This window comes from Aythya marila, assembly GCF_965140915.1.
Source record: "Aythya marila genome assembly, chromosome: 15".
Classification (NCBI taxonomy): domain Eukaryota; kingdom Metazoa; phylum Chordata; class Aves; order Anseriformes; family Anatidae; genus Aythya; species Aythya marila.
Genome location: NC_139056.1, coordinates 16,230,603 through 16,241,346, shown reverse-complemented (window position 1 = coordinate 16,241,346; position 10,744 = coordinate 16,230,603). Strand labels below are relative to the sequence as shown.

The 10,744-nt window shown below is 46.8% G+C and overlaps 1 protein-coding gene across 2 annotated transcripts; it reads right to left on the bottom strand.

Annotated features, from left to right (window-relative positions):
- Positions 1-7,617: 7,617 nt before the first annotated feature.
- Positions 7,618-10,158, bottom strand: GFER (growth factor, augmenter of liver regeneration; the record flags this gene model as incomplete). 2 transcript variants are annotated; one of them, XM_082772211.1, is made up of 3 exons in its annotated part: positions 7,618-8,483; positions 9,111-9,319; positions 9,928-10,158. In XM_082772211.1, 3 exons carry the CDS (start codon positions 10,132-10,134, stop codon positions 8,321-8,323), a joined length of 579 nt encoding a protein of 192 aa, XP_082628337.1. In that variant the 3' UTR covers positions 7,618-8,320. The 2 variants fall into 2 exon arrangements, with proteins under 2 accessions (XP_082628337.1, XP_082628336.1); XM_082772210.1 differs by having other exon boundaries at positions 9,111-9,316; positions 9,928-10,134.
- Positions 10,159-10,744: the final 586 nt, after the last annotated feature.

Here is a 10,744-nt window from a genome sequence, read left to right as displayed (position 1 = left end):
CGAGGGCTTGCCTCGTGCTTCCCGTAGCCACACTGGCTCCTTAAGCTCTGCCTTCAACACAAAAAAGCAATTTGTTTTTTTACCCAGGGGTAGGTACACAGACACAGTGACCTTGAGGAAACAAGACGTGGGGCCTTCGCCTTCAGAACCAGTTGGAGTCAGCCCCGTCCATCCGGCTAAGGGCTGACTCCACAGAGGGAAGAGCAGCAGTGGGTTTTCAAGGGCACGCGACTGAACATAACCAGTTTTTGAAAGCTCCCTGAGCTACCTGCCGTAAGCTGAAGGACTGAGAGCAGTGCTGGTGCCGTCCTGTGAGCAGAACGTTACTTGCAAAACTCTCCAAGCAGACTGAGGCCAACGCATCCTGCTCCACAGCGCCTGATCCTGGGAGTGGGACCTGACCACGGGGAATCCAGCAAGGGGCGAGATGAGTTAACACCAGTTCTTCCAGCAGGGCTGATCAGGTGTTGTCTGCAGGGAAGAGCAGCAGTGGGACACCCCGATTTTGCAAACAACCCCTTGGCCACAGCTACTACTTAACAACTCCAAAGCCAAATACTGATGTGAAACCGCCCAGCTCTCAGAACTGCTTCGGTGACGTATTTATAGCAAAGCTGCCTCAGAACAACACCACAACGAGCTGGCAGCAGGCATTCAGCACGGCCCAAGGGGCACAAGCAGCCTTCACCCGCAGTTTACAGCCCATCAACCCCAGCGCTTCCACACGGCCTGATGTCTTTTATACAGGGCCTGATGCCTTTTATACAGGCGGAGGTGGTGGAAGAGCTTGCCCTTTACATCGCTTGAATGGCGTGCTTGAAGCAGTGCTTTTGCTGTATATTCTCTTACTTGTTGCTCTGAAATGCTTTGCTGGGCATTCATTAGGGTTTGGCTAATACTGCTCTCAGCCATTAGGCTCTAGAAAACAGGACGGTCAGGGGAATTATTTTTGAGAGGTACTGAGAAATTCATAGCATGCAGTAGCAGAGAATGGCCTTCCTGATTAGCAATACCTTAAAACGCCATTACTAAGAAAGCTACTTCGTGCCCTCCACCCTAAGAGGTCCAAAAATATCTGGAAGTTCCTTTATTAGGTGGCTACACATCCCTGTCTGAAATGCAGCCATTTCTCAGGTGGGATTCAGCAGCTACCAGGCAAGGATAAATACAAGATAAGTACACCATAAAAAAAAAAAATGCAGAAAAAATTATTAACTGAAGTCATCAGGGGAAGGTTTGGATGGTGGAATTCAATTAATTAAGATGGCGTTTGTTTAGAACAGAAGAGTTAATATCTCAGCACTTGCATAAAAAACGAACTGAACGAAACCCCTACCGGGTTTCAAAATGCTTTCCAGTGGTGCAATTGCAAGCGCGATGTCTTATCTGCTAACCTTATTCTTTGCTTCTTCTCCAAGTATTTCACAGCAAACCAGGAATCGAACCTGTTGCAGCAGCCGGGCTGAACTCTAGGTGAAGGTGCACAAACACCTCGGAAAGCGCTAGACAAGAGGGGAATCAGATCCCTGGCTGTTTTCCAAACTGACCTCCTCAGCCCCACAACAAGGAGTCACATCGTGTAGAGCCTGACCAAAACGTTGACTTTGGTGCTTGTCATCTGCTACCAGCCACGAAGGCATGGTAATGAGAGCAGCGCTGACAGCTACAAGGACACGGGGCAGCCTCTGAGCAGCTCGAGCCATGCTCTGACACGCACAGCTTCTGCAGCTCTCATCCAAGATTCGTCCAGCTCTGCTTCCAAAGGAGCCCCCCTGGCTCAGCCATTCCGTTATCATTTCCCCCCGTGTTGCACAACACTGCCAGATTCACAGTGCAGGTTCTGGGGGAAAAAAAAAGGGTCCTGATGTTTGCACAGCAAACGTGGTATTTGTAGTACTATATTGAAAATGAGGAACACCTCGTTTCTTAGCTGAGCACGGCAAATATCCAATGGGCCCTTGGATTCTAAAGAAAGACGTAACCTGACACAGAGGAGATTTGAGAGACAGATTAAGATGAGAGATTTTTATTATAATGAGCAATCGTGGGCCCAGGACTGTGCAGTGCAAACACAATAAGATGGCCTCCCTGACAGAGATTGTCATCTAAATAGAAAACACAGGAAAAGGCTGGTGAATGGTGAACCTGCTATTTTTATCCCCATTTTGCAGAAGTGGAAGTGCAGCTACAGAAGATGAAGCGACTTACCTAGAGCCTAGCACGAAGCCTATGGTCAATGAAGAACTGAACCTCTGAGTCTCCAGCCTTGTGTTCTAGCCATTATTATGGCTAGAACACATTATTGTGTTCTAGCATTATTATTATGGGCCTCACCTCATCTATCTTGCACAGGGTGTTATCTTTTACCCCCTGTAAGAAGCATCACACGAAGCACAGCCACAGCATCCACTTTTTCACACTACTGGTAGCTGGACGCCAGTGATAGGGGAAGCAGGGAAAGCTTGGCTTTGCCTGACCGAACTTGGTGTTTGAAAGGAGTCCCCTAGCATCAGGACTTGAGTTTAGAGCTAAAGCTTGGTGTTCTGGATAGAACAGAAGCTTTGAGGGAATGCATGAAATAGCTGCCTGGGGTCTGCTGTGGGAAAGACAGCGATTTAACTCCGCTGTTTCCTTTCTTTCAGATGTGCAAATTCAAAGCAAAGCTCCCATGAAACTTCTTGGGATTTATTTCTATACCTTGCCACGCAGAAAGGCTGGGTTGCATCCATGTCTCTCAACAGCAACGGTGTTGTTGAAGTCCTAACTGTCCTCTGATCTTCCTTCCAAACCCTCTTTTTTTTCCAGAAAGCCTTCAGAGCAAATGACAACTGCATCAAACAATCTTGATCCTCCTGACTAAAATTTTCATGACTGCTGTCTGTTTGCCCTTACCTGTGTTTGCTCTGTGCAAAGCTCCAGTGGTGCTTAGGCTGTAAGTGCCTTCACATTCTGCTCTCCTCTGGTTTTGTAGCTAGAGCAGCTCACACTGAAGGCAAGTACTGTCCTGTGTTACACAAACAGTGCTCTGTGTAAGAAAGTGACTGTTACGAAATTATCAGATAAAGCTCCTTCACCATTTCCAATCCTTTAACTGCTGGTTTGAAAAGCCAAGATTTATCCAAATACAACCAGTTACAGGCTGAAGAGCAGGTAGGAAGCAAGCTGGAAATAGCATCCAGGCAGCTTTATTATACTGCCAAGTGCAGACTTTAGCTGCTGGCAAAAAAGTAACGTGTCTCTCATCTGTGCAATTACAGAAGTACTGCACGCAGCCACTAGTGTGAAAACTGAAGGCACCAAAAGCTCCTCAATGCAACCACAAAAGGACTGGAGCAGCTCGCTATTTTAAAGAAGTGCAAGAAATAAATGGCAAAGCCAAATAAATACAAGCTTTATTGCCCTCTACTGTTTACTTGGTTAAGATGCAAAGCAAATTTTCTCTATAGCCAACAGAGATCTGGGAAGAACACTGCGGTAACAGACAACAGAAACCAAGAAGCTAGAGGGTACATGATATTTGGGAGGGAAAACCTGAGACCGGGAGGAAACTTCTACATTGGGAGTGCTCTAGAGGAAACGCAACAACCTGCACTAGCACAGAGCACAGGAACAGAGGGCACCTTTCAGCAGCAAGGTCACAGGAGCAGAACTCAGTAGGTCTGAGTGCCAGGGCCACTGCCTAGGCTGTGCCAGCTGCTGTGAGCCCAGACAAGTGCCAGGGTAACTTCCAGGGCTGATTAGCTAACCTCCAGCACGCACAGACAGGATTGGCACACGTCAAAGGGAACAGAAAGTTTCAAAGCGTGGCAGACAAATATTAGTGCTGCTTGCTTGTCTTTGCTTCTGGAGACATTAATTACAAAAATGAAGAACTGACGGCAATGCCAGATACCAGAATGTCAGGACAGATAAGGGTGCTGAGTCCCATTTATCCTCAGTTGGTAAGAGCCATCCTTTGTCACAGAGTTGTGTGGCCTGCAGTGTTTTCTGACTTGCAGCAGGCTACACTGCATCCCAACTACCACCAGCTCTCAGCTGTGAATTAATCGTGGATTGCTGCAGACACCTGAGCCGGCTCTGTGTGGGCTGGCGAGGAAGCAGCAGTGTTCACACACCCCTCCCTGCGGGACGTGCCAACCCAGGTCAGTGCTCCAGCTGACCACAGCACTCACCCTTCCCTCTGACAGTCCTGTCTCCCTAACTGATGGCTTGCCTATGTGCTGGTAGCTGTGGTTTTGCTTAACTTGCTTGATTTCCATTCTCTTATTAGCCTACGAAATCAAGAGCTGACTTCACACAACCTTATTGGCAGCTTCTACTGACGTGCTTCCTCCTAACTGCAGGGAACACCGAGCAGCTCCTCTCCATCACTCAGACAAAAAGCCTGAACAGCCATTCCAGGAATGGAAAAAAAAAAAACAAAAAACAAACCTGCTAGGAAGGGGAAAACCAAACAAACCCACTACCCTCTCCAAGCCTGAAAAACTCCAACAGGAAGAAATATCACACACGACCTGTAACAGGCTGGAGACACATGCAAGCAAAGCCACTCCTGAGGATCTTACTGTAAACAGGAGACTGTATACACCCAACACACTGCAAAGAACAGCTAATCCCTGGGAAAATGTTAAAGGCACAGTGCTGCTTCCGCCAACATCTGCACTTGCCACTTACTCAAGCAGCTCTGCCTCCCATTCATGAAGAAAATTCCCTCGTGGCTCCCTGCTCTTTGCTTATAGGAAAGAAAAAAAAAAAAAGTCAGCTCTGAATGGAACCCAGTTTGTGAAATCAGTAAGTCCTCTGACAAGCTGAAAGGTTAGCCAGGTGCCTAGTACACAGGGCAGCTCTTGAGTAAGGTCTGAGAAGCTCCTCAAGCAGCACCTGCTCCCAACTGTGCTTATCTTGCGAGGGTTCCTGGTTAGCAGCTTCCCCTTTCTGGCCGTGCATGGCTGTGCAGTGACTGTGCAGCTAACAAGCATCGCCCTCCAGTGGGTGACACCCCCAACTGCCATCTTGCTCAGATTCAGCAAGATCTGATCTACTCCCAACCGTAACGCTACCTTCAGTGCTGTTTGTTAGAAGCGTCGCACAGAAAATCCCCCCCCAGCCCCCAAACTCTGACCAGACGGACAGGGAGCTGGTCTACATCGCTGCTGTTCTGTAGCTTCATGTTCTGAAGAAAATTGCAGCAATTCAGCAGCACAAGGGAAAAGAACTGGTTGCAGCCCCACCTTGTCTGATCAATACACACAGAAAATCACACAACCTGGGCTGAGCTCAGTAAGATATCGGCATGCAGAAGGTTGGACAGGCCAGCACACCACGATGGCTTTTCATAAGGCCTCATGCAGTAGGGAAGCCAGGAACAAACTCAGTTGCTTTATTATTTTCACATAAACAGGAAACATAATTTTAATACAGATATATTTTTTTAAACTAGATTTAATTAAGTGCATTTAGGAGAGAATTCACGATTTTCCCCTTCTTTTTATGTACACAAATACAAATATCTTCAATAGAAATTCCATATATAAGATTAAAACTTTATCTGTGTTTTAAACGAGCAGCAAAAAAAAAAAATAAATCCTTTCTTGGACAGTCAAATCCACAGAGATAATATGCCCAAAAAACACACGTCAAAGCTCTTCTGCAAAACCACAAACAGGAGAAAACAAAGAACTCAAGCATGTATTTTACCTAATGGACACTTAACAAAGTTACAAACGGCCCTAATAACATCCTGGTAGCCATAGCTTGTGGCCTCATTGCGAGCAAGCATTTGCTACAGATGCTGTACAGTTGGTTTAAAGCTCTTCCTCTACCTCTGCACCACTGCCAGGACAGCAAAACAGTGAATGCTGGCAGAAGGGGCCTTCTGCACAGGCCTACCACCTCCTTGAACAATACAAGGGATAAAAATTTGGTGTTGCCACAGCCACTCTCCCCGATTTTGAGAGGGATACATGATTTATTTCCTCTCCACACTTCTTCAAAATGTGGACAGATGCTTGGTGGAAGGCTGCCATCCTCCAGCCCATCACCAGCCTGCACACAGCAGCAGCAGTCCTGGGACTTGCCAGCAGACCACGTGTGCTTGCATGAGCAAGTACAACTCTCTAACCTGGCCCATTTTCAGTACTAAGATGAAATAGGACAAAACAGGTGCTTTACCAGCCTCCACTGAAGCAAATTTATTAAGAAATCTCATAACCTGCTCCCATGAGCAATGAAATTGCTGAGGGCAGATTAGAAAGGAACAGAAAGATGATCCTTTAGCACAACCAAGTCCAGCAGAAAATGCTTGTCCACATCCATTGGCAATTTAGGCCAAGCCTGACAAAAGGGGCTACAGCCTTTTTGTTGGTCCTCACCACGCTAGTGGATACCTACATGCATCATTTTGGAACTGAGTTCATTACTGAAAAAAACAAAAACTAGGGGCTGGAATTTATTTGTTCTAAGAAGAACCTCACCATGCAAATAGGGAATTTTTCTGAGCACTTTTAATAATCTATATAATACCTTGAAGTAAGAAGTCAGATTACATTACTTCATGAAACACTTCCCAGTTTTGTTTGGTTTAGGAACGTTATTAAATAAAATTTGCTAGAATAACCAGTCCATAAAACGTGTCATACTCTTTTAACAGGTCCAACTTGAAAAGATTTGAACGTGCCATAAATCTTCCAAATGTATTTCCAAAGTTCTGATCGCTTTTCTAAACACTAAGGAGCCCCATGTACAAAGGTTTGAAGATCAAAGTTTTCAGCTACCGACCGTCATCACCCTAATCCTGTTATAAAAGTACCAGTTCCATCTAACTCCCACTCTACCAGCAAAAGTAAATTTACAAACATTCTGCAGTGCATCAAACAAGGAAGCTTACTAAAACACACCAGAAAAGCTCAGTACAGAAGGAAAAAGCCTCTTATTGTCATGGTTTGTGCAAACTCCTGCAAGCTTTCACTGCCAGAAATGCAATAAGGGCACAATATTGCTATCTTTTTTCAGAATTTGAAAGTATTTAGACTTTTTCTACATATAAACTGTCTCTTTAAAGAGACGTGCATTTATACACGTTGCGGTGTAAATCATTTACGTTGCTATTGCACTTTCACCTGAAATTCACACTTACGTATCAGTAACACTGATACAATATAGCTGACTGGGCAAACACCAGTGACATGGATTCTGGCCAGCATCTATAGAGGGAATCTACCTTAGGGACTCCTTCCAGTCTTCTGTGCAATAAATACTATCTACAGCTGATATTACAGCCCTAAGCAGGACTCAAAAACTGCAAGGGGGGTTGTAAAGTCCTTTTGTTCTAGGGTGACTTTTAGCCAGGTAAAAACCCCAGAATGTCAAACAAGTCAGCAAATCCCAATCAAAAATTTCAAAACACAAAAGACAACTCAGAAATACCATATGCTAAACAAAACTGAATATGCTGCATTACAGATATCAGTCTCAGACCGTTGCAGCTATTTTCACAACTGACAACAGTTCTTAACAAAGATGAAGAATTACCTGCTTTAAAAGTAAGAAGCAGTAAGAAGCGCAGTAGGCCTTCTTCTCATAATATATATGGATTTAAAGAAAATGGGCAATCAATTTAAAACATTTGAATTTCACCCAGCTGATACTTCCTTCCATTCATGATTTTTTTTGCTCTTGTTTTAGTTCACTTTTCTATAATGTCATCTTTCATAAGCTGAAACACAGAAATCAAATGAGAAATGAAGGTTCCATGACTTTAGCTCTCAAACGTACCTGCTTTCAGAGATTTTAAACTGGAGATGCCTGAAAGAGCGATCAGGGGGCACAGACTTGGCACAAAACACATTATGAATTTGCCCTATCAGAACAGAAGTTAAAATGACAATGAAAAAGTTTTCTAAAACATCAGGGTAGTGCTTGCAGACAAACATAAAATGTCACAAGGCAGTCCTCTACAAGTGTGCAGGAAGAGGAATTCTAGTCACAGAAACAAGCAAATGCCCCTAAAATAAGGAAATGTTGCAATGAAAAAGTCCTCACAAGTTTGTCAGTAACTTAACTTCACAGGTTTCTGGCAATTCCTGTGCCGAATGTAAGGCCTCAGTCCCTCAGATGATGCATTTGATACGACCATTTATCGAAATGCTATTAGGATAAGATTTTCAAGTCGACTTTCAGAATTGGTTTCACCTTTATTTTCACAAACCAGATCAGTCACACACACAGGCGCACCAACACACGCATTTCCTCGCACATCTCCCTGTAGTGACTCAGAAGCAGAGTGAATTGGTCTGTTAGATTTCAGAGCAGTCTCCATGGATTAATCACAACTACCGTCTTTCCAACCATCTCTCCAGCGCTCATCCACACGAGAGCAGTCAAATTCCGATTTCCCCAGTTTCCTGTTCACTTCATTATGAAGAAGACACAACCACTGGGAGAAGTTATTTCTGTTGCTTGTATCAGGCTGATTTGTTCGCAACCTGCAAAGAGGGAAGAGGAAACAAATGTTACTGCTTTAGTCACCAATTTCAATACCCAAAAAAGGCACGTAGAACACAGACAGCCAGTCTCCTGCTGAACCTTTTAAGCCATGTGATGCTTGCTAAGTCACTAACTAGCTTTCAAACGTTTTTGCCTGTTCATCACAAAAAAAAAAAAATGAAATTTTTGATAAATATGTTGACAGTAACAGGGGTAGAAAACTTTACCAAACATCACAGCTTATCTCAGTCTTTGCTTCTGCTGCTGTGGTTGCCAGTAAAGGGGCTCTTCTGAGATAAAAGCACACTTGCCTACTGAAACCTGAATTATTCAAAGTCACAGTCTAATTCCACGAGTGAGGGCAAGTCCAGTTTGAACCAGAAAGGCAATAAAACGACCTCAGGGAGGCCTTGGAGGCAGCATACAATCTAACAGCACTAGAAAAGGTATTTGTTTTCTGAATAAGCGTCTCTTTGATCTATGCAATGGAAAAAAACAGGTCAGGTACCTATAAACCCCAACAGCAGGAAGAGCTGCAGATATGCAAATACTTGCTGCAAGCCAGCACTTCAGGCCCCTTCACCAGCTACCGGGAAAAAAAAAAAAAAATCAAAGAGGCAACTGACCTTTCCCTCAGATCCTCGGCACAGTGCTCGCAGGGGTAAAACTTGGAGAAGAGGTTGATGAAGTCTCTCATCTCCTTCTGCTGGGTGCTGGTGGGGCGGTCGGGGTAGTAGGCTGCCATGGTGTGCAGGAAGGCCCAGGTGTTTCGGCCCAGCTGCTCGCTGTCCAGGGGGCAATCTGGGGGTGGCTCCTTCTCCTCCACCACAACCTGCTGTGGGAGAAAATCCCAGGATCACAGAATGGCCGAGGTTGGATAGGACCTCTGAAGATCACCTAGTCCAACCGCCGCCGAGCACAGCACATTGTGCAGGATGGCATCCAGGCGGGTTCTGAAGACCTCCAGAGAAGGAAACTGCATGACCTCTCTGGGCACCCTGTTCCAGTGCTCTGTCACCCTCCCAGCACAGAAGTGCCCCCTCTTATTGAGCCAGAACCTCCTGTGCTTCAGTTAGTGCCTGCTGCCTTATCCTGTTACTAGGCACAACCAAGAAGAGCCCAGCTCCATCCTCTTGGCAGCCTCCCATTACACATGAATGAGGTCTCCCCTCACTCTTCTCCTTTCCAGGCTACCCGTGCCCAGCTCTCTCTGCCTGCCCTCATTCACCAGGCGCCCCAGCCCCTCACTATTTCATTAGCCCAATGTTTCAGCCCTAAGCGAGGGCTGTGAGGGGACATCAGCCCCTTTAACACCCCAGCACAGGGACAGCGGCCGAGCTGGGGCAGTCCCTGCCCCTTTCCCTCCCTGGGGGGGGCACGAACCGTGCCCGAGGCCCAGCGCCCCCGGGGCTGTGAGGGGAGGCCCCGGCCCCGCCACCTCACCCCTGCGCCCGGCGCCGCCCGCTTCCTCTGCTCTCGGAGCCAGCTTTTGAAGTCCGTGCAGGCCCGGCACGGCTTCTTGGACGGCTCCTCCGCCCCGGAGCCCGCGGCACCGGCGGGGACGGGGAAGGGAAAGGGGAAGGGGCCGCCCTCAGCGCCCGGGAACCCCGCGGCCCCGCGGCCCGGCCGGCCCTCGCTGGGCGCCGCCATCTTGGCGCCGCGGTGCACCCTGGGCCGGGGGCGGCCTCCGCTGGAGGCCGAGCTGGGGGGGGGAATAATAAAATATTTTGGGGATGGGGGGGGCAGTCTGTATATACATTTGCGTGTTATTCACCATATAGACCGAAACCTGTCTGAATACGTATTTACGGCTTATTCACCCTACATACCCAGTCCAGTCTGTATACATATTTACAGGTTATTCACTATACAGACCAAGGCCCGTCTGTGTGCATATTTACAGTTAATTCACCATATAGACCCAGGCCTGTCTGTATATGTATTTACAGCTTATTCACCCTACAAACCAAGGCCAGTCTGTATACATATTTACAGGTTATTCACCATATAGACCAAGGCCAGTCTGAACACATATTTACAGTTTATTCACCCTACAGACCAAGGCAAATGCTCAGTTTCCACAGCCAAGCCCTACATCTAGCTACTGCTATGCCAGGCAGGCAGAGCTGAGCCACTGCAGTGCTGTGATGCTGTGCTTCAGCCAGAGCATGCTCACCCTCCACACACCACACTGAGTGTCCCCCACAGCACCTCGGGGGCTGCAGCAGCTCTTGGGGGGGGGGGCACAATATCTGGGGGG